This window comes from Leguminivora glycinivorella, chromosome 16 (assembly GCF_023078275.1).
Source record: "Leguminivora glycinivorella isolate SPB_JAAS2020 chromosome 16, LegGlyc_1.1, whole genome shotgun sequence".
NCBI classification, from domain to species: Eukaryota; Metazoa; Arthropoda; class Insecta; order Lepidoptera; family Tortricidae; genus Leguminivora; species Leguminivora glycinivorella.
The window spans coordinates 7,057,908-7,083,263 of record NC_062986.1 but is presented as its reverse complement, the minus strand read 5'-3'; the positions used below and the strand labels follow the sequence as shown (position 1 = coordinate 7,083,263).

General features: G+C 38.4%; 1 protein-coding gene across 1 annotated transcript in view; it reads left to right on the top strand.

The window, feature by feature from the left end:
* LOC125235035 (proton-coupled folate transporter-like) overlaps positions 1 to 25,356 on the top strand; it is a 28,405-nt gene that overhangs the window by 1,671 nt on the left and 1,378 nt on the right. The window contains exons 2-4 of the mRNA XM_048141499.1: positions 40 to 141; positions 10,362 to 10,583; positions 22,654 to 22,810. Coding sequence (XP_047997456.1) covers positions 40 to 141; positions 10,362 to 10,583; positions 22,654 to 22,810 — 481 coding nt within the window. The remainder of the gene's footprint in view (positions 1 to 39; positions 142 to 10,361; positions 10,584 to 22,653; positions 22,811 to 25,356) is intronic.

Sequence of the window (25,356 nt, the reverse complement as noted above, 5' to 3'; positions counted from 1 at the left end):
TATTACTTGTATTTGAAAGTCTATTGTTTGTAATTTCAGGTGAAGGAGCGATGTTGTACCAGTACCTGTTGTTCAAATACAGTATGGATGACGTCGAAATAAGTCTGTTCTTCACCTTCTCTATACTTATTGGTTTATGTGGTAAGTATTTTAAATTACTTCGTAACCCGTTATCGAATCCCTAAAATTTTAGGACTTAGGGCCGGTTGCGGCAAACCGTCTGTCACCGTTAAAACATTCGTTAAATTTAAGTATGGGAAGTTCCATAGACCTCTGCTGCGTGACGATGATGTGTCTGTCAAATGTGGTTAATGCAACTGGCCCTTGGAGACCTATTCTCCGATTTAATGCAATTCAGAATCTGTAAAAATGCATATTAATACAAACTATTCATGCTTAAACTTATATTAAGACTGTTATGTATATTAGGTTTCATACTATAGGATTCATTTTAACTTTAACATCACTACGGTAGTTTTTTGTGGGCTTAAAATAATATGTACATCCTTGTCATATATCTGAGTGATCTTTACAAAAAATTGAGACCGCACGTAATTTTACTCGCATCAAAATATTGAATCTTTCATCTTATAACCACTGACACAAAGTTAAAAATAATGACATATAAACAAACCGCAACGTTACGTCAGATATAATTACGTTATTATGAAGATATTGATTAAAATTCCTCACAAATCCTAACTTTTTATACTGATGACAGAATGGCCTTGAGTCACTTTGAGTCAAGAAAAGAGCGTACCTACTCAAATTTGAACAACGCACCTAAACTTCTTCTGTTTTTGGGTGCTCAATATCGTTCATCAGCGTTGATAAAATCCGGCGACCCTTTTTTTGCTTCCTATAATTATTCTTATAAAAAAAATGAAAGGCCAGTTGCGTCAATCACCTATAACAGACTGATTAACACCAAACAAGAATGAATTAAGTACGAAATTTCCCATAGGTACTTATAAACTATTTAACAGTGACAGACGGTTCGGTGCAATCAACCGACCGACCCGCAGTGTATTAACAAGTCAATTCGTTAGATGTACCTTGTCTTTTCCATCACTGCTAAATAGTATTCCGGACCGGTATCGAAGGCGACACGTAGAGGTTTTTTGGCACTTCCATGAAGTACGAGACACCAAGCGAATAGAAAAAAATATAAATAATGTTCTTCTCAAACCTGATTCCAATGTGATCTGGGATTGAGCAATCTTTAGCCTGTGGCTACTCTAATCTCTACATACACATTCAATTAATTCTGCAGATAATTTGGGCTTGGGAGCTTCTCACTCATCTTGTGGCAACCCTTTTATTATAATTATAGACCATCACCACAGAATATATAATAGTAAAAGTACAGAAGGTCCACTGCACTGCTTTAATGTTCACGAAATACTCAGATAAAATGTTACACTATTATATTCAAGTCTTGGGTCCTTTCTAGGTAAATATACACTATTTATATATTTTTGTTTATGCCCCAACATCACAAGCCTTATTGAATTTTTCCGTAGGTCTAAGGGCCTACACACAATTAGACATTACGACGACGTGCCGTGGTACGTTGCGTCGTCGTGTACGTTGCGACGTCGCGACGTGCAAATCTACGGCGTGTAACGTAAAACATCACGTCACGGCGTCGTGCCGTGGCACGTTGCCGCAACGTGCGACGTCACGATGTCGTATCGCAGGCCGTCTATACGTTGCCATCGAAATTTGAAAAATAGGCCGCAGTTGATCAAGAGCCATGGACCGATACCGCACCAGACTTTTCTTCATCCAGCAACGTCCTTCCATTTCTTTCTATCATGAATGATGGAAATCACTTTAAGAGGAAGTATAGGTAGTGCCCTAAAAAGAAACAACAAAAAGTTTTATAAATTCAACATCAATTCCATGCGAAATCACTCAAATCAATTTCATGCATCATTTTCCTTTACCTGTTGAACATCAAATGGCGCCGACGCAAGATTATAACGTTAGTATTAACGTCATAAAAAAATAAATAAATAAATAAATAAAACGTTTATTCATGACATCGTGACGTCGCACGTTGCGGCAACGTGCCACGGCACGACGCCGTGACGTGATGTTTTACGTTACATGCCGTAGATTTGCACATCACGACGTCGCAACGTTACACGACGCCGCAACGTGCCACGGGACGTCGTCGTAACGTCTAATTGTGTGTAGGCCCTTAATTAATTAGTACATAGTAGGTCTGTGTAAGATTGTCCTATTTTATTCATGATGTCTATTACATTAAGTATCATTAGCTATTCCACACGCGGACATCGCATATGAACCTTAAAAGACTCGCGACGTAAAGTAACAATAGAAAGTGCGAACTTGCGTTCCGCGAGAACGCGCACCACCCCTGATTGGGCCACGAAGTCACGGCCGCCAGCATGTACTCGTACTTGTAGCGCGGCGATAGAATCGCAGAGTGAGCCGCCCCTGTCATCACTGTAGTTAGCCTAGTTTGAAAACTCTTACTTAAGCTTGGCCGATTTGTTAAATGTAAAACCCTAACATCAGGGGTGACTTCATTAAAATACAATTAGTCGTGAAAGATTGAAGAAAAGCTTAGAATTATGCAAAACCGCGGGTTAATTAATGCAACTAAGACCAAACGCTATACGGTTTTCTTACAAGTATTTTGTTCCAATTCCACCAGCATTATTTGATCTATCCTTACATATAATCTTTTTTATTCTTGAGCTCACAATTCAACTGGTTTGTTTGAGATTTGAATGCCAAGTGACGGAAATAACAGTCCAGCTGGTCTAGCCGAAGTGGCAACCGTTGACGCTATGTGGCGATCGCAGAGCAGTCTGGCTCTGACGCGAAGCGCCATTACGAGAGCGTTATATCTGCCACACACTCGATGAGCGACGTCGGAAGTAGCGAGGGAAGTAGGCAGAGACATAGTGTGGCCGCGCTACTCGTCATGCTCTTCGTCATGCCCACCGCTCCCTATTTTGTCGGTTTTTTGGCGCAAGTCAAATGGCCGGCATCAACCTAGTGCGATAATCGCGCGAGTAGGGCAGTGTGTGGCCGGACAGGGCAACATCGCGGCAGTACGAGGAGCAGCGCGAGGGGCATAATGTGGCAGAGGTATTAAGGTGGCGACTGACATGTCACATTTCGGTGTAATGTAACATGATACAACCCAAGCATTACAGCAGTCAGTGCAGCAGGGAGTGGTAGCTACGATGTGATGCGCTTACGAAGCATTGTGTTGTGACGATTGCTAGGTACCTTGTACGGAGACCGAAGACTGAGTCAGATAAATTAAATTCTAGTCTAATCTTTTGTACTGATTGCTCTAAGATTGCAGGTTCTTACAGGCTTTATTAGATCCATTTGTGCACCGTATTAGACGACGTGGCTGACCAGTTGGCCACATTTATATTCTAAATCTGCCTTTCTATTCTGTGAAATAATTTGCATATTCAGTGGCATTAAGTTCAGAGCAAATTCAGTGCGACAATATTAGAATAATGCATTCAAATTGCATATATTTAGGATTAAAATTCAGTCTAAATACGTCCTAGCTGGATACTGGCCTCCTCTCATGCGCTGGAGAGCTTGATATCGATACCTTTGGGTTCAATTGGCGTAAAGGACAAAATGCAGGTTTTCAGGAGAAGCAAAAAACAACTTTTTTTTTAGAAAAATGTTTATATCTTTTTTGTTTTTTGACCTATATTTGTGACGTATATAGAAAAATATGTAGATTTTTAGTATTCTTCACCTAGTGTAGCAACCGTAGTGATAAACTAAACGGTTTAGAAGTTAGATGGTTGTAAAGGACACGTCAAAATGCTATGGACGTCCTTTACACCCACGATTTTTTTGAACAATTAGAGTCGATAGGGTCGTAAATGACGGTCTTAGATGATTTTTATACAAATTCGGGGCGTAAATGTAACCGGAATGGTACAAATGGCAACTGTTTTTAGCTTAGTTTACAATTGAGAAACTTGAAAAATGTATCAAAACGTAGTTAATATGGCATAAAATAGCCACATTAGTGTTACAGTGTATATTTATCTAAATTTTTAGCAAAGACAAAGAACAAGACTATTTTATATCCAGTTATGCAATAAAGAAACAACATTTGCTTAAAAACTATCTCATATTTTGGAAAGTTATTATTTTAGTACTCGCCGCTGTCTCAATAAGTTACGCATTCAGTATTTAATTCTAGCAGGGAAACGCTTTCGTAGTTTAAGTAAATATAAAAACACTAATGGTAATCACGTAAATCTTTAATTAGCAACTGTGAATAGTAGACTATATTAATATGACAGTAATTTTAAGTCTAAAGTAGAAAGAAGTTCTAAGAATAACTAAGAGTTAAGTACTTATTTATAAACGCAAGTTAGGACGCGTATACAAACTGTAGTCAAGACTACCTACTATGTTGATTCATATTTTTAATAATTTTAAAACAGAAGATTGTTATTTAGTCTTAAACCTGTTAAATAAGAATAATCTTAATTATGAGTTCAATCCTAGAAATATTATAGTCAATGCTTTAAGTACCTGGGTACATAGCCAAGTCACCAAACGCTAACGCTCATTCGCTAGCGAAACGCACCTGTTATTGTCGCACTAAATGTTAGTATAGTCTACTGTTAAAGTTTACTGCCGGCGTAAGCTAAATGGCAATCATCGAACCAGACGCCGACAAAAATGCAGTCTGGTGCAATACGCAAGAGCGATCTGAGCGATAAAGATATATACTTAGCTACGAAATAGATATTATCGTGAGCGTTTGTGCATTTGGGTACGTACCCTGATTACCATATTCATCATCATCATCATCCTCCTTGCGTTATCCTGGCATTTGCCACGGCTCATGGGAGCCTGGGGTCCGCTTTGACAACTAATCCCAAGATTTGGCGTAGGCACTAGTTTTTACGAAAGCGACTGCCATCTGACCTTCCAACCCGACGGGTAACTAGGCCTTATTGGAATTAGTCCGGTTTCCTCACGATGTTTTCCTTCACCCTGATTACCATATTATAATGTTTTTTTTAATTACCTACATCTCGCCGCAGTATAATAATACTACGAAAGCGTTTCCCTGCTAGAATTAAAGACTGAATGCGTAACTGCGTACTGACTATTCAGACAGCAGCGAATACTAAAAAAATAACTTTGAATTTGTTGCCAAAGTATTAGATAGTTTTGAAGCAAATATATTATTGTTTCTTTTTTTTTATGAAATAGGCAGCAAACGAGCAAACGAGCCGCCTGATGGTAAGCAGTCATCGCCGCCCATGGACATAAGCAACATCATGGGAGCCACTTATGCGTTGCCGACGTTATTACAAAACTGGATATAAACTATTAGTCTTGTTCTTTTTTGTTGCTAAGATAGCTTAGATAAATAATACACTGCATTAAACTAATGTAGCTATTCTGTGCCATATTAAGTACGTTTTGATACATTTTTCCAGTTTTTAATTGTAAACTTAGAACAACATTTGTACCATTTCGGTTACAATCACGCCCCGACTTTGTATAAAAATCATCTAAGACCGTCATTTACGACCCTATCAAATCATGGGTGTAAAGGACGTTATAACATTTTGACGTGTCCTTTACAACCATCTATCTTTTAAATCGTTTAGTTTATCACTACGGTTGCTACACTAGGTTAAAGATACTCGTAATCTGCATATTTTTTTATACACGTCACAAATATAGGTCAAAAAAACAAAAAAAAGTGGTTTATCTTTGTTTTGGAAACCTGCATTATATGTCCTTTACGACAATTGAACCCAAAGATATCGATTACAGTTGCGGATAAAATATTTTTAGTGCTGGTCGTAAAGGACGAAGAACAAAAAACTTGTCCTTTACGCCCAACTTTATCACACTACTACAGAAAGTGATCCTTAGAAAGTAAGGGCTTAAAGGACAACAATATATATCAAGGTGACTTACGACTATATTTTTATTTGTAGATTTCCTTTACGACACAAATAATAATTTATAATTAATGACTTGATATTTACGCCCCTTCAGAAAAGCTATTTTTGCAAGTCCATAGTAGAAAATCTTGGTCGTAAAGGCAACTTTTTAAGAGATATCGAAATTTTAACTACACAGATCGATAGTGCTTGAAATTCTGAACAAAACTGTATATATAACTCATTTTCGCCAAAATGTCCTTTACGCCAATTGAACCCAGAGGTATCGATATGTGTTCACGCCAGTAGTAGATTTGCGGTGCGTGAACTTGCTTATTATTGATTATTGTAATAAAATTAGCATCTTGTAAAATAAAGACATATATTTAGAATGATAGTACATTTGACACTGACAAACAAAAAATTAAGTAAGTATATTGTTTTCTTCTTGACTTTGAAGGTTACAAAAAGGTTAGATCGCCAACAATATGTATTTTACTTACCTATTATTTTACTTCAACGAATATGGTGAATATCAAAATAATACTCCGTAAGTACACATTTCTCAGCTTATACTTGTATAGCTCATACCCAGCAACTTTCAAATCCAGGGGGCCGATTTTTGAGTCTCACTGTCACTAAAATATCGGTTGAAAACGGTGAATTGCCTATTATTTTCAGTGTCAATTTTCTGAATTCGAACGCCATGAGACTCAAAAATCGGCCCCCAGCTCGCTCCATCGTAGGCTTTTTGTTCTGCTTGCCTGAGCTAGTCTGTGGCCATAAATAAGACCATTTATAATATAAAAAAAACATAAGTGCTGAAAAAATATGAGTACGTGTTTGGATATAAACATGTCCACAAAAATAGGTCTTGGAGTCAAGATTTAAACTGACGCTAGTTTCCCCGAAAGCTTTTTAATTTTCAACTTCCATTATATTTGACACATATAAAATTCTTTTTCAATCCTTGACTTGGTATTGTACGAATTAGGGTTGCAAAAAACGGTTTTTTTTCTGGCTTGAAAAAAAAACATGAAAAAAAACAGTTTTTTTTCTGGAGTATGTTTTTTTTCTAAAGTACGAAATCTCAATATTTGCAAAGTAGTTAATACTTTTATACGGTTTTTTAGACTTAATGTTAACTATTAAACGAATTTAATCAAATAACTTTAATTTCTGGTCTTATAAAAGTAACATTTACCTACGAAATCTGTAGTTGGTAGTTATCACTATTTACTGTTGGCAACACCACCGCCTCTCCACGCTACACGCTGCATCGGGGATTACCCAATAAACGTTTGTATACTGAATATTAATTGAATTAAAATGTACGTTATTGTTATTGAAACACGTTACAACTCACGAAAAACCGTTATTGTCGTATTATTTGTTCATCTGAAAAAAAACCATATTTAGAAAAAAAAAACCAGGGTGCTCGGTTTTTTTTCATATTTTTTTTCATAATTCTGAAAAAAAAACATTTGGTTTTTTTTCTATTTACAACCCTAGTACGAATACATACATACTCAGTATAATGAATAAAAGTACTATGACAGTATTGAGCAAATAACTTCATAAGTAAACAAAATGACACCAGATTTATGTACAGAGCACTAAGTTCAGGGTCCAAATGACCCTTGTAAAGTGGAGCTATTATATATGCCGTGCGGTCGAGAGCTCGTGGCTTCATGCCAGCGAGCTGCAAGAAAACTAAAATTATTTATTCAGTACATTAACTTCATAAAAACGTCCGAAATAAGTTACCTACTGATTATGTTTTATTTTACAAAAATCTTAAAAATTCTTTAAACAAGACTAAACTTGTTAATGAATCTTTTAATATATCAATTCAACTCAACAAAACTAAATAAGTCACAACTTTTTAAGTAGTAGGTATGTTGATTTAGCTATAATCGGATCTGCTTTCCCTATAAAAGTACACAAAAAAATTAAGAAACCTTCTTGCATACCCTCAGATAAGTCCATATTGATGATCACTCTATCTTACGGTCAAGGTCGTATCTATCCAAGACCTACAGTATAACAAATTATTTACAGAATTGGCCCCATCACTACAATTTCGTGAAAGTTAAATAAAGTCTAAAAAACGTCGGAAATCTAGGAAAAAAAGGATCTAGAGTCAAATGAAAGTCGCCACAAACTAGATTCGAAATGTTATTAGTTATTTGGGCGTTGTGCCCGCGTATTATGCTTCCAATTTTATCACTTACCTATGTAGATAAAGTATCCGTCGCGCTTTGCCAAGTATGTCAATGTGATAGTGACAGATTTCTTATTCATGTGGATAAGGCCCATTTGCACCAACCACTTTTAACTTAGGGTTAGTGGGCTGTCAACTGTCAAATTCCATATAAAGTGGTTGGTTAACCCTCCATTTTCGTTGGTGCAAGACGTGGCCTTTAGTGATACAATGAGGAGGCACACTAAAAGGTTATGACAGGTGGCGCCACCCTATTAGTCCATTGCACAGATAAAGAATTTCACACGTCAAAGCGGACCCCAGGCTCCTATGAGCCGTGGCAAATGCCGGGATAACGCAAGGAGGATGATGATAAGTGAGAGCGAGAAAATGATATTTGTTTTCTCTCTCACACATATGAATGACCGTGACATGTCTGGACACTTGCACAGGCGCAGCCTGGCGGGATAAAATGCCAGTGTGCCTCCTCATTGGAAGCATACGCCGGCGGACTAGTTAAAGTACTGGTCAGACTATAGTTACCGTGTTCTGCCAGCTAACTGCCGGACTTATCTCAAGCCCCGCTCGGGCACAAAGCTGAATTGCTTCGTCAGAATTTCCGCTGATTGAGTAGCTAACTTCCATGGTTTCTGTACAAACGCTTCTGATACCTATTTATTATTTGTGGACTGACCAACTACTTAACTGACCAACTGCTTAACTATAGCAATTGTTACGTAATGAACTAGACCGATAACACTAGATACCTAGTACTCATATTGTTGAGTTGCTGCCAGTGAGTAAGGTTGCTAGAGCTCAATGTCGGTGCAAAGACGCGCATGTAACATCCGCGGCATATGGTGACTCCTTACCGATGGACTGTACGCTTGTTTGCTACTGACTTAGTATTAAATAAGTTTTAAGAAAAAAAAACCGCCTTTTCCTTTGGGGTTCTGGTGATAAATACTTTCATATGTTGGATTATGTTATCAATTCGTCTGTATATTTTTTAATGTTTGTTATTCGATATCTCCGTCATTTCTGAACCAATTTTGAAATCTGAATGATTCTGAAGTACTTACAGATGAGAATGATTATCAGAACGGAACTCTAACCAGGGGCGGCTCACTCTTCATCAGCAGTTCCACTGCACCAAATGTCACTGTTCTGGACGTAAGTGCATGCTGTTCTTATAAAAATACCAAAGTCACTATAAGTGTGCCGTTCAGATTTGAGGAGTTCCGTTCTGACCATCATCAGCAATTCTACTGCACCAAATATCACTGTTCTGGACGTAAGTGCATGCTGTTCTTATAAAAATACCAAAGTCACTATAAGTGTGCCGTTCAGATTTGAGGAGTTCCCTTCTGACCATCATCAGGAGTTCCACTGCACCAAATGTCACTGTTCCGTACGTAAATGCATGCTGTTCCTTTAAAAATACAAAAATCACCATATGTATGCCTTTCAGATTTGAGGAGTTCCCTCGATTTCTCCAGGATCCCATCATCAGAACTGGGTTCTGAGAAAAATGGGACCAATCTGTATGCATATACATTCAATCAAAAAAAAATTTTTCAAAATCGGTCTAGGAACGACGGAGATATCAAGGAACAAACATAAAAAAAAAACATACAAACGACTTGATAACCCCTTCCTTTGAGATTTGGAAGGCGGTTAAAAAATCTGCAAGAGTGAGTGAAATCCATCCTTTAACGTTGAAGGTTCAAATCCATAACATGGTTTACCAAACGAAATAAAATAGTTATGTAGGTGAATTAGTGTCTCATTGAATTTTGGAATAGTTGTAGGTGAAAGCGCCTTAAACAATGTACTGAAAGTCCCCAGGGCTATGGGTGGCACTAAGGGGGATTAAAGTCGTTGAAGTCGATTGTGGGATATGGCTTAAATTGTGGCGTAGGCGAGAGGCTGGCAACCTGTCACTGCAATGTCACAATTTGGATTTCTTTCAACCCGTTGTTGCCAAAAGTGGCACTGAAACAGTAGTTCATGTGCTCTGCCTACCCCTTTATGGCATATAGGCGTGATTATATGTATGTATATATGTAGGTAGGTATATCTCGGAAACTATGCATTTTAGCGATGCAATCATTATGAAAGAGTAAAAGCTGATTTATTCATAATATAGGTTAACCAATCAATCACTTTTCTCGAGAATTGTCCATTAATAGTTTCTAACATACCCACATTTTTAATTTCAGGCACCGCGGTAGCAGTGACGCTCTTCAGCAAGTTTATGAAGATGCATGACGCCATTCTGGGCGTCATAGCGACGACATGCAAGGTCATATCGAGCATCGTGTACGCACTCGCCCCCACAAGACCTTGGTTTTACTCTGGGCCTTTCTTTGACTTCTTTGGCGGTACGGGGGTGACTGCGATCAGGTCGCTTGGGACTAAGGTTGTCGCGCCTGAAGAAGTTGGTAAGTCTGTTACCGTTTATTTTGATAATGTCTTGATGAAATCAGACAGGGAATAACTTTTTTTTGTCAAGCCTTTCAGATAACATAAGAAATTTTTGACGGATACCACGGCGGTCGGATGGTGTAGTGGTTAAGATGTTAGCCACGTAAGCTGGAGATCCGGGTTCGATCCCCGGCTGGTGGACTTGGTTATTTTTTCTTTCGTGTACTAAATATGTCTATATATTTCAGCATAAATATTAGAGATATAAAACTGGACATCGTTAACTCAATTATTATTGACACGTTTTAATATATTTAAGAATATACCTAATTTATAGTAAGCCCGAATAATCTTCCAAGGAGATGACAAAATTGAATCCCTTAGTAGGCAACCTAACACTAAGTTATCTAAAAGTTCTTGAAATTCTGTCATTGCTAGAGAGAGAGAGAGTTATTTGCTCAATACTGTCATAGTACTTTTATTCATTGAAATGATTCTCTAAAATGGTTTTTCACTAATGTTCTCAGTTAAATAAGGGTGCATAATAGGTGTAGGGTGCATTGGAGTAATTTTGAAGCACAGGAATGCTGAGGTAATTTCGAAAGAGGAATCTTGATATGATGGAAATAATGGTGATTTTTATGTGACTTTCAAAATTAGAGGGCTTTCGAAATTAACCAAATGCACCCTAATATAAAATTAAGTATCGTATGGTAGCTACCGAAAATGAGAAATATGTGACGTTATCTGGGTAAAGAGACCTTATTGTCGATGGCGCTTACGTCCCACGGCGTCGTATTTGTACACGAACGTCGCTCATAACACTGTAAGCGCCATCGACAATATAATGCCTTTACCCAGATAATGTCACATATAAGTTCTTATTATTTTAAGGAGAAAGCAAATTACTTACACATCAAAATCATAATACCAAGTTTTAATAACTTACGCAAGAACGTTTTAAAGTTCACGTTTGCTTTGTGGTATTTGTTATATGAGTTTCCTTGAGCTTGCCTGAGTTTAGAACAAGCTTAGGCAAGTTCTGATGAGTTGGAGTTTAAGATGGCGCAACTTTTGTTATCTTATAAGTTATGTCAACTGGTGCGTGACACGTGAATACACTTTGCAAAATATTTTAAGAACTTTCGTTTGTAAAGGGATACCAATGCTTGGTCTCTTCAAGCCCTCGAGGGGTTCATTTCATTTCATTTCATTTCATTTCATTTCATTTCATTTCATTTCATTTCGTTTCATTTCATTTCATTTCATTTCATTTCATTTCATTTATTATCAACCAACTTACACTAACAGGTAAACCAAACATGTAAGTTATAGGTTTACATTACATTAAATCACAACTCTATAGGTACATTGAATAAAATTAACGAACTAGACAGGACTACACAATATTACATATACACTGTTTTAGTTTAAATTTAACAACTTATTATACTATTTACTAACTAATTAGCCTACCTACATAATCCAAGGTCATTTATTCAGGGTTAAAAAAAAATACAATAAAAATAAATTAATAGTTTAAAAAACACTATAAAACACGCTTTTATAAATGCACGTAAAAGCCAAAAATAAATTATGGATCGTTCAAGTTGTCTCTATTTGTGAGCTGAAGTTTAAAAACTATGTGCTTTTAATTATAATATTTGATTGTAAAAGCGTGGGGCGCTGGAACAGGAAAGACTTTTTGTATAACTTGCTGATAAATCAGATTATGCTATGTTACGGGAAGGAGGTTACACAGATTGACGCGCTAACTGGAGTTGCAGCATGACTAGTAGGTTCTACATTAAACAGTCAAATCAATTAAAAGTCAGTGTTCAAAGTAGGTACCAGTTTGTCGAACTCAGACAAAATATGCGCTAGTAGCCAGGAGAGTCGACAGTCACCGACACTTAGAACGCCGCTTTTTTCCGGTAATCAAAGTACAAAAGGGGAAAGTGTCTACAGTGACAGGATGCAGAGTTATTGTTCGTGGACGAGATATCTTTGGTTCTCTAAGTTCTCTTTGGTGACCCTTAGGCGGCATATGTAAACGTTATGTTCTTATGCAACTTCATTCGCCAGGAAGTTCGGATTAGTATTTGTTTACAAGAAAGTCTTTCCTGTTCCAGCGCCCCACGCTTTTACAATCAAATATTATAATTAAAAGCACATAGTTTTTAAACTTCAGCTCACAAATAGAGACAACTTGAACGATCCATAATTTATTTTTGGCTTTTACGTGCATTTATAAAAGCGTGTTTTATAGTGTTTTTTAAACTATTAATTTATTTTATACTTTTTAGTCATTAATAATGAAATACTTTTAACATTTATACATAAATTTATTTCAAGTAGGCGGATTTTACATGCCATTTGTGGCTTAACACACGTTAAGTACAAGTACACACTTATTGCTAATTGCTACTTAATAATAACTAGCGGCTACCTTCTTATTACGGTATTATTATAAAAATGTTTATACCTAGTAAGTTACCTATCCGTAAAAGATAGACAATATAGACATGTGCCATCGCGGACTTTTTGAAGACATTAGAGAGACATACTTTCGCCATACATTGTTTTGAAGCTCTCAGCTAGTGGGATTTTGTTTGACTCGATTAGAAAATATTGTCACATTTCAACTAATTCAAACAAAATTTAAGTATTTCTTTTTTGCCGAGCCCCCCTTTATTTGCTCTTAAGGGTCACAGGAAAACCATTACCCAACTTATTTTAAATACAACGTTGATCTTTCTTTTATGCGGGGGCTTCGCCCCCCGAGCCCCCCTTTGTTTGCTCTTAAAGGTCACAAGAAAACGCTAACCCAACTTATTTTAAATACTACGTTAATCTTTCTTTTATGCGGGGGGCTTCGCCCCCGAGCCCCCTTTTCGTTACTATTAAGGGTAACAAGAAAACCCTAACCCAACTTATTTTAAATACTACGTTAATCTTTCTTTTGTGCGGGGGCTTCGCCCCCGAGCCCCCCTTTTCGTTACTCTTAAGGGGTAACAAGAAAACCCTAACCCAACTTATTTTAAATACAACGTTTATCTTTCTTTTATGCGGGGGCTTCGCCCCCCGAGCCCCCCTTTGTTTGATCTTAAAGGTCACAAGAAAACGGTAACCCAACTTATCTTAAATACTACGTTGATCTTTCTTTCATGCGGGGAGCTTCGCCCCCCGAGCCCCCCTTTGTTTGCTCTTAAAGGTCACAAGAAAACGTTAACCCAACTTATTTTAAATACTACGTTGATCTTTCTTTTATGCGGGGGCTTCGCCCCCGAGCCCCCTTTTCGTTACTCTTAAGGGTCACAAGAAAACCCTAACCCAACTTATTTTAAATACTACGTTGATCTTTCTTTTATGCGGGGGCTTCGCCCCCCGAGACCCCCTTTTCGTTACTCTTAAGGGTCACAAGAAAACCCTAAACCAACTTATTTTAAATACAACGTTGATCTTTCTTTCATGCGGGGGCTTCGCCCCCCGAGCCCCCCTTTGTTTGCTCTTAAAGGTCACAACAAAACGCTAACCCAACTTATTTTAAATACAACGTTGATCTTTCTTTTATGCGGGGAGCTTCGCCCCCCGAGCCCCCCTTTGTTTGCTCTTAAAGGTCACAACAAAACGCTAACCCAACTTATTTTAAATACAACGTTGATCTTTCTTTTATGCGGGGAGCTTCGCCCCCCGAGCTCCCCTTTGTTTGCTCTTAAAGGTCACAAGAAAACGCTAACCCAACTTATTCTAAATACTACGTTGATCTTTCTTTCATGCGGGGGCTTCGCCCCCGAGCCCCCTTTCTTTACTCTTAAGGATCACAAGAAAACCTTAACCCAACTTATTTTAAATACAACGTTGATCTTTCTTTTATGCGGGGGGCTTCGCCCCCGAGCCCCCCTTTGTTTGCTCTGAAAGGTCACAAGAAAACGCTAACCCAACTTATTTTAAATACTACGTTAATCTTTCTTTTATGCGGGGGCTTCGCCCCCCGAGCCCCCCTTTGTTTGCTCTTAAAGGTCACAAGAAAACGCTAACCCAACTTATCTTAAATACTACGTTGATCTTTCTTTCATGCGGGGGCTTCGCCCCCCGAGCCCCCCTTTGTTTGCTCTGAAAGGTCACAAGAAAACGCTAACCCAACTTATTTTAAATACTACGTTAATCTTTATTTTATGCGGGGGGCTTCGCCCCCGAGCCCCCCTTTGTTTGCTCTTAAAGGTCACAAGAAAACGCTAACCCAACTTATCTTAAATACTACGTTGATCTTTTTTTCATGCGGGGGGCTTCGCCCCCGAGCCCCCCTTTTCTTTACTCTTAAGGATCACAAGAAAACCTTAACCCAACTTATTTTAAATACAACGTTGATCTTTCTTTTATGCGGGGGGCTTCGCCCCCCGATCCCCCCTTTATTTGCTCTGAAAGGTCACAAGAAAACGCTAACCCAACTTATTTTGATTACAACGTTGATCTTTCTTTTATGCGGGGGGCTTCGCGCCCCGAGCCCCCCTTTGTTTGCTCTGAAAGGTCACAAGAAAACGCTATACCAACTTATCTTAAATACTACGTTGATCTTTCTTTCATGCGGGGGGCTTCGCCCCCCGAGCCCCCCTTTGTTTGCTCTTAAAGGTCACAAGAAAACGCTAACCCAACTTATTCTAAACACTACGTTGATCTTTATTTCATGCGGGGGGCTTCGCCCCCCGAGCCCCCCTTTGTTTGCTCTTAAAGGTCACAAGAAAACGCTAACCCAACTTATCTTAAATACTACGTTGATCTTTCTTTCATGCGGGGGGCTTCGCCCCCCGAGCGCCCCTTTGTTTGCTCTGAAAGGTCACAAGAAAACGCTAACCCAACTTATTTTAAATACTACGTTAATCTTTCTTTTATGCGGGGGGCTTCGCCCCCCGAGCCCCCCTTTGTTTGCTCTTAAAGGTCACAAGAAAACGCTAACTCGACTTATCTTAAATACTACGTTGATCTTTCTTTCATGCGGGGGGGGAGCCCCCCTTTGTTTGCTCTTTAAGGTCATAAAAAAACGCTAACCCAACTTATTCTGAATACTACGTTGATCTTTCTTTCATGCGGGGGCTTCGCCCCCGAGCCCCCCTTTGTTTGCTCTTTAAGGTCACAAAAAAACGCTAACCCAACTTATTCTGAATACTACGTTGATCTTTCTTTCATGCGGGGGGCTTCGCCCCCCGAGCCCCCCTTTGTTTGCTCTTTAAGGTCACAAAAAAACGCTAACCCAACTTATTCTGAATACTACGTTGATCTTTCTTTCATGCGGGGGGCTTCGCCCCCCGAGCCCCCTTTTCTTTACTCTTAAGGATCACAAGAAAACCTTAACCCAACTTATTTTAAATACAACGTTGATCTTTCTTTTATGCTTCCCCCTCGACCCCCCCCCTTTTTCTGTTCTTATCTTCCGGCACCATCATCAGGCCTTGAAACCTAATCGTAGTCATAGTTCATTACAAGACTTTTCTAAGAAGCCCAAAAACAGCTATGATACGATGTTCCATCATGTAGTTCCAGTTCATATCTTCCGGCTCCATCATCAGACCTTGAAACCTAATCGTAGTCAAAGTTCATTACAAGACTTTTCTAAGAAGCCCAAAAACAGCTATGATACGATGTTCCATCATGTAGTTCCAGTTCATATCTTCCGGCTCCATCATCAGACCTTGAAACCTAATCGTAGTCAAAGTTCATTACAAGACTTTTCTAAGAAGCCCAAAAACAGCTATGATACGATGTTCCATCATGTAGTTCCAGCTCATATCTTCCGGCTCCATCATCAGACCTTGAAACCTAATTGTAGTCAAAGTTCATTACAAGACTTTCCTAAGAAGCCCAAAAACAGCTATGATACGATGTTCCGTCATGTAGTTCCAGTTCATATCTTCCGACTCCATCATCAGACCTTGAAACCTAATCGTAGTCAAAGTTCATTACAAGACTTTTCTAAGAAGCCCAAAAACAGCTATGATACGATGTTCCATCATGTAGTTCCAGTTCATATCTTTCGGCTTCATCATCAAACCTTGAAACCTAATTGTAGTCAAAGTTCATTACAAGACTTTTCTAAGAAACCCAAAAACGGCTGTGATACGATGTTCCATCATGTAGTTCCAGTTCATATCTTCCGACTCCATCATCAGATCAGCTCAACAGTACCATATTATTGTATTGTCATCGGAACTACATATAGCTGCCAATTTTCATTACGCTACGACTCCTGGAAGATGGTTAAATTAGCTTCCTTAGATTCCATTACATACATAGTTACATACACGACGACCTAATAAAAGCGTGTTAAAAAGTCAAAGTCATAACCAAACCCAAAAACCATACCAACAAAAATAGTTCGTGATCAGCAGCGCAGGCTTCGTCAAGTGGACATAAAAAAATCAGCTACAGGCTTTGTCATCTACACATACAAATGAAATAATCCGCAACAGGCTTTGTCAAACTTAAACACTATAAACTACCCTATGGTGCCACCCCGGATCGTAGCTGGCCCAAATGTTCCCATGACACTGGCCGCGTTACCTCGCTGTACAGCCAGGGAAATTTGTTGGACCAGGTACGAAACACCTACATAATTAGTACATAATAACAATGACGCTATGACGTTATAGTTGTAGGAGTGGAGATCGACTCCAAATTCCGAATAGCAGTGGCTAGAAGCTTCGGTTCCCCCTGTGAGAATATGTCAGTCTGGGGGTCAAACAAAAGAACAGAACTCTGGGGACACTGTCACATGTGTATTTCGAGGACCCCCCCCCATATTTCTGGAGGTTATCCTTTGATCGACCAACTCCCGTCCTAAGTCTATTATTTGTTTATGAGGGTACATTTACACGGTGCGAGAACTCGCGTGCGAGTTTTATTGCATTGCGGTAATTGGTTGGTGTGCTGAATTGTACGTAATCTGTACGTAATGTACGAAAACTCAACAGCCCGCAAAGTACCTAACTAAAATTGCATGCAAATTGGCAAGTCATTTGATTAAGCTGTTGTGGATCTCTATTATTTTTATTCTCTTCTTAGTCTTTCGATTGTTTTTGGTGTTTAAACTGCTGTAAACATTCTGCCTTTTCTGTTAAAATTGTGTATTTTTAAAAGTACAGGACAATTTATCAGAGCTGGTACGAATGGTATGAATGAGTTAGGTAATGAAAATATGCATATACTCGTATGTGACAAATTAACCAATAAAATCTTAGCACTTGAAAGTTACGACTGTAATCAATTCAGTTCTCACTCATGTAAGGCCTAAGTGCACGCACATTTTAGGGGCCAGGCCCCGTAGCCGAATGGCATTTCTCCGACGCCAAACGAAAGCGATACGCCGCTGGCTCTGTCGCGCCAATACGCAAGCGCGATAGAGATAGATATCTACTAGCGCTTCGTTTCGTGAGCGTTTCGTGAGCGATTGTGCCATTCGGCTAGCCACCCCTGGCCTGAGCCTTACCAAAGAGGATCGAATATTATAGAGAGTTACTGTCAAAGTAAAATGTGTAATCACAGTGCATAGACTGCCATCTCTTGACACAGGCTTAAAACTTTTGAAACTCAATTTTGACAATTTGGCCCATATAGCTGGGGAGTTTATTGCAAAACCTTAAATTTTTTGACCAAAGCATGAAACTTGGCACAGTTGTTCCTTATATCAAAATAAGCCGATTAAGATCGGGAGCCTTCGGGAGCCTCCCCCCTGGGGCCCGGGAGGGGGGGTCAAAGTACCGCTTCACCCGGCTTGGTTTGAAAAATTCTAACTTACCCCGTTTAGTTAATAGGTCATGTTTGGTATCGTTTTCTAGTAAATCAATAACGTAGAATTCGTTTTTAGTACTAAAATTATAATTTAATGGTAAATAAAATAAAAAAAAATAAAAAAAATTGAAATTTTCATCCATGATTTACAAATTCAGGTCATCATAAATGACAAACTGTTTGCTTTTTCTATAAATAAAAAATATGACATGATAGCCTATTTAATATAGATTATAAAAATATAACTTTTATCCACCTCTACTAACGATAAGTTCCACAAAAAAATTACTTTAAGACGCGCGGCGTCGGAACGCCGCGAGCGTAATTTTAAAATGCCTTTATTTTAGAAACTCTATTAGACCCTGTTTAGCTATTAGGTCATGTTTGATATCGTTTTCGAGTAAATCAATAACGTAGAATTCATTTTTGGTACTAAAATTATAATTTAATGGTAAGTAAAATTAAAAAAAATTAAAAAATTTGAAATTTTCATCCATGATTTACAAATTCAAGTCATCATAAATGACAAACTGTTTGCTTTTTCTATAAATAAAAAATATGATACGAAAGCCTATTTAATATAGATTATAAAAAATATTACTTTTATCCACCTTCACAAACGTTAAGTTCCATAAAAAAATTACTTTAAGACGCGCGGCGTCGGGACGCCGCGAGCGTAATTTTAAAATACCTCTATTTTAAAAACTCTATTAGACCCGGTTTAGCTATTAGGTCATGTTTGATATAGTTTTCGAGTAAATTAATAACAAAGAATTTATTTTTGGTACTACAATTATAATTTAATAGTAAATAAATAAAAAAAAAATATTCATCTATGATTTGCAAATTCAAGTCAACAAAAATGTCAACTGTTTGCTTTTTCTTTAAATAAAAAATATGATGTAAAAGCATATGCGTATGTCACCAAACACCCAGACAAGTTTGGTGGAAACTTCCTTCACGAACTGCTTGGTGTCTGATGACTATGGTCCAAATGTTTCAAATGCAATTGCCGCAAATATGTAGTTGTTTTTCAAAAATGCATATTTGCGCGTTTAAACTGGGCGTTTTGCAGCAGCAGTCCCTGGTTTCTGGGCCGAACGTTAGACGTTGGACGGAGCCAAGGTATCCACACAGGTCACGCGCCAAGGGTCGTCCCAGAAACCAAGGCAAAAGCGAGCAACCATCACGCCGCTTTCCGTCTGCTGCTGACAAGCCGACAGGTTCGAGGGTTGTCGGTATGTTCGCTGTGCCGAGAGCCTTGCGGAGTAAATAGTTAAGTGCAGCGTGTCACAAAATTCGGCCAGCACTAGACTGGCAGTGGAGTCCGTGGTGTCCTAATGCGTCGGCAGCAAGGGTGTGGTTGGCATGTCTTTAGCCCCAGTCTTAGACAAATGGCAGTATATGAAGAAGTAAGGCAGCCTCGGAAGGAGGTATGTTCTCCAAGTGTCGATCTTTTCTAGTAAAGAGGTTCTTCCGGCACTCATTCACTGCTGCGTAAGGACCCTTGATCTGAAACAATATGTGCATTGCCATTTTATTTAAACAGATTCTGCAACTATCAAATTACAACATTTTGGTGGATCACCTTCACTATTACACACTTACCTATCAAACAAAATAATTACAAACTTTAGTAGAATCTGATTAGCCTATCTATGATATTGCTCCATCTCGTAATAGTTTGAAGCCTTGGGTGGCCATGTTTCTCCCTTGTTGATCGTTTCAAGCTGCCTTTATCGTACCTATCCCATACTATGTCTAATCTAGAAACGTTTTCTTTTGGCTTTGAAGCTTAGCCAGGCCACCCAAGGTGTCAAACTATTGCAAGATGGAGCAATATCAGAGGCAAATCAGATTCTACTAAAGTTTGTAATAATTTTGTATGATATGTAACGTAAGTGGGTAATACTGAAGGTTACGTGATCCACTAAAAAGTTGTAATTTGATAGTTGTAGACTCTAAAATGATAATGCACATATTGTTTCAGACCAAGTCGTTGCGTAACGGTGAATGAGTGGTCGAAGTACCTACCTATTTAGGTACCAGAAAAGATCGACAATTGGAGAACATACCCCCTTCAGAGGCTGCCTTGCATCAGCATATACTGCGCACAGTGTACCAGGGGCCCATTTCTCGAAGCTACAAGTTACAATTTTCAACTGGTTGTCAATGTCTAATATGACAAGTTGCAAAGAGACTTCCGCTTGTAACTTGTAACTTTCAGTTTTGAGAAATGGGACTCAGGGCGTTCTTGTTTGGAGTCAGGCGTTGGTGCCACACCAAAATTTGCCAAGTCCGTCTTTTTGGGGATGGAAGGAAGAAGGAGACGAATGGGTAGTGTGGTACCCATTCGTCTCCTTCTTCCTTCCATCCCAGTCAGGCAACACTGAAGTGGCCAGTATATGCTTAGAAGTTACAAGATGTAAATGTAAATCAGGTTGCAAACACCGATGCAACTGCATAAAGAGGGTAGAGCCTTCTTTATGCAGTTCCATATGTACTCAGCTATGTCTCTGTGTAGGGAATGTATAGTATGAGTATGAGTAATCTGTCAATTAGGACACCACAGACTAAACTATAAGTCCTAACTTTTCAGTGTTGGATACTCTATGGCAGTTCCGACTCTATTATAATAAGCTCATTATAATTGACTTTAGTTAACTATAATAATTTCAAAAATAGAACTTCATACAATTTCTATACTAATTTGCGATATCTGGCAAATTTTCCTGCATCTGAAACACATTTTTTTTATCTGTCGCGTTATCGGCCAATCAGAGACGGTTATTACAAACAATTGGTTGCTAGGTAATTCGATGTTGATACAACGGTGAACGACTCTATTGACATTAATTTTAACTTGCATGAATGGTGATATTTCCGTCCATTGATGATGAAGATGATGACTCGTAGAAAAAGTATTGTATACAATAGTGATATAATTAAGCTTTTCACTCTCGTACCGTACTACATATCGTACTCGACTGAAAAGTTTTGTATTATATCACGATTGTATAAAATACTATTATATAAATTTCTTACAGGATTCACTACAATGAATAAATAACAGGTACAGTCGGTCTTTAGATCGTGTGGTCCGACCCGAGTGTTGCCGTTGTCGACACCGGTGTCAATAATAATGAATCTTTTTCTATTTATGCATTAACACACCTCTGACACTGGCAATCAAATATATGAAAGAGGCGCGTTCCCCGCACATAGTCTAAGCTCGCGTAGGTGAACGCGTACTATCCTTTGTGAATAGGCTTTAATATCATATTTTTATATTTATAGAAAAAGCAAACCGTTTGACATTTATGGTGACTTGAATTTGCAACTCACAGAAAATTATTTTTTTTTTAAATTTCATTTAACATTAAATGGTCATTTTAGTACCAAAACTAAATTCTACGTTATTTATTTACTCGAAAACGATACTAAACATGACCTAATAGCTAAACGGGTTCTAATAGAGTTTTTTAAAATAAAGGCATTTTAATATTACGCTCGCGGCGTCCCGACGCCGCGCGGCTTAAAGGTTTTTTCTAAAACTTAACGTTAGTAAAGGTGGGTAAAAGTTATATTATTCATAATCTATATTAAATAGGCTTTCATATCATATTTTTTATTTGTAGAAAAAGCAAACAGTTTGACATTTATGATGACTTGAATTTGTAAATCATAGATGAAAATTTCAAACTTTTCATTTTTTTTTATTTTATTTACAATTAAATTATAATTTTAGTACCAAAAATGAATTCTACGTTATTGATTTACTCGAAAACGATACCAAACATGACCTATGAACTAAACGGGGTATGTTAGAATTTTTCAAAGCAAGCCGGGTGAAGCGGTACTTTGACCCCCCCCTCCCGAGCCCCAGGGGGGAGGCTCCCGAAGGCTCCCGATCTTAATCGGCTTATTTTGATATAAGGAACAACTGTGCCAAGTTTCATGCTTTGGTCAAGAAAAAAAAGGTTTGGCCTCTTTTTGTCGATAAACGTCCCCACTAATATTCTTAGCGTGATATGTGTCAAAATTTCAAATATTAATATTAGCGCCATCTAGCTGAGCGTACCCCAAAGGTGTAATGCCATCTAGGCCACCGTACCTTTTTCTGTATGGTACTGAGGTACGTTACGTTTTCTTAGACTTTATCTGTCTATACGGAGTTATATATGTTTTTGGCCTTACACAGTGTCAGCTTTTGTGAAACGATCTGTCCTCTCTACTTAGTTTTAATTTTTTAAAGCTTTACTCATCAAATATTTCGCTAACCTATGTCCTTTTCTTTTCCAGCTAAGATGTGCTCTCTAATCGGTCTGATGGAAGCAATCACTCCAGTAATCTACACGCCAATGTACAGCCAGATGTACAAAGCCACCATAGAAACGCTGCCAGGTGCTTTCTACTTACTGGGAGGCGCTATGACGGTCCCAGCGTTCTTTATATTCATGTAAGTATCCGCACTAATATTAAAAGTGTGTATATCTGTTTGTTTGTCCGTCTTTCAAGACAATACCCGCTGGTATTAAAGGAAAAAACACGTGTTTCTGAGCTAGTGAGGGAAAATATTGTTTAAACGAAATCTTTCAGAAAAGGTAAGACACACTGTGGTGTCTTCAAAATAGCAACTTTTTGGGCTCATTTTAATCAGAATCGTTTGTACCTACTTTTAAACCTCTTACAATAAAAATTGTGTCCGAACCGAGTGTGTGTGTTACATTATGTTCTAGCACAGAACTTTATTTAAAAGAAACAAGTTCATCTATTTGTATAGGGGCCGAGCGTGTCAAATTTTGTACTGAAGTTGTTTCTTGCCTGTAATTTTAAATATGTCTCAGGCTCTTGATTGTTCATAATTTTTGTGTTGTTGCAATTGAATATCACGTAACGAGGCATTTTTTATGTTTTGATCGACTTCAACTTACAAAAATTGACGCCCGAAAGCTGCAAGCTGCGATTAAAGACGGACAACTCAGTGGATTTCACTGAGTTCATTTGACACGCTAAGTAGATACGTTTGCTTGATCTATGGCAAGCGCGGATCCAGCTTCGTGCCCAGGGGGGGGTCACGTGGTATAAAGACCCAGGCCCCAGGGGGGGGTCACGTGGTCTATTTGTATGGCCAACCTAGGCTCCAGGGGGGGGTCATGACCCCCATGACCCCCCCCCCTGGATCCGCGCATGATCTATGGTATATATGACATCTGTGTGTTCTAGTGTGTCAAGTAAAGAGTAACTTCCATTAAAACGATGCGTTATATGAATGTACCTAGTGAAAATATAAATAAAATTACTGTAGGTACAGTCAACCAATTGGAACCCTAGGCCACTGTAGAACTATGCCATAGTGACGTTATAAATCAGATTGTAAGAAATCTCTGATTGCCATTTTGACACGGCCGTAGAGTGGCCTAGGGTTCTAATTGGTTGACTGTTACCTACATTTACATTCACACCCATATACTATTTAAAATCCGCCATCTACAGTTTAATAAAGTTAAAAACATTGAATAAAAAAATAAAATAAAAAAAAACATTGAATATGATACAATAAAAGAATTTTCCCCTCACTAGCTCGGAAACGCGTGTTTTGTCCTTTAATACCAGCGGGTAAAAACGCATTTTATCCACTAGTGGGTAAAGTAATTTGACCTTGAATAAAGTCAAAATAACTGCTTTAAAATTGATAAAAGTAGGTGAATCTAGTAATAAAGATGATTTACCACCTGTGGAACTACTGGAAGCAGTGATAAACGCATTTTTTGCGTTGTAGTTTCCTCGCTATAATGAGGGGAAAAGGTTTTGTGTTACACTCGGGTGCAAATGTATTTTACTTCTCGTGTGTTAAAAAACTCGCAAGTTCAGGATTCTATTCGCGAACCACTCGCTTCGCTCGTGGTTCAACTATAGAATCCTTTCACTTACTCGTTTTTCAATTCCACACTCGGCATTAAAATACAACTTTGCCCCCTTGTATAACAAATAACTATTAATATTGTTCAAATTCGTCTAATCATCATAAAAACGCCTACACCGCATGCCATCGTCATCGGAATCTTTATTCTGATTACGTAACACGTTATAATCGGGAAACTACACTATAAATAGTATAAATTATACTACCTCATCAAAAAGTTCATGGTCACTACGCCTCTAGCCAACAGTGCAATCTTTGACGTTTCGTATCGTGTGGTATCGTGTCGTAGTTATATCTCTCGCTCTTCCGTTTCGACAGAGCCAGTTGCGTATCTTTCGCCACGGAGCGGAGTGTCAACTAGTTTACGCTTGGTTAGAGGTCTAATTCGAATAAAATGCCGATGACCAAGTCTAGACGTTTTTACTACGACAATAGGCTTGTGTCGTTCACGAACTATGAACTGTTAGGAATAAAATCCCATCAATGACCGAAATGAACTGAATCTTTCCGTGGTCTGAGAATCGGTCTTTGCTCATTTAGTTCAGTATAGGATCGGCGAGCGCGAGCGGTTTGGATCGAGAACGAATGTGTGACTGCGCCGACCGAGAGCGAAAGCTACTTAGCAGAGCAACAAAAAAAGTCAAGTTTTCATATTAAACTTCGGTTATTACTTACAACCTTTCGGCCCGGAATGTTACTATCTGTGGACTATTCGTATAATTTTGACACTATTCGGTCCCATTCGTTCTGATCTTTCCGACCGCAGTGATCGCTGGTCTGGCTGAACTAAATGAGCAAAAGACCTAAAAGAGCGAACTAGTTCATGGGAGCGATTGAACGAGATCGGAGCGCTCCGATCAACGAACGAAACGGCACAAGCCTATACGACAAGGTTCTAATTTGGAACGTACTTAAATAGTTGTTTGTCGAGTTGAATCTAATTATAAGTTGAATTACAATGGAACTGAGTTTAAATTGGTCTGAACTTTCTCTGCAGTTGGAACCTTAGTATTTTTAACGAGATTCATAAAAAATTGTATTGAATCTACTACAGTTCAGAAGAATATAATTTAGGTGTG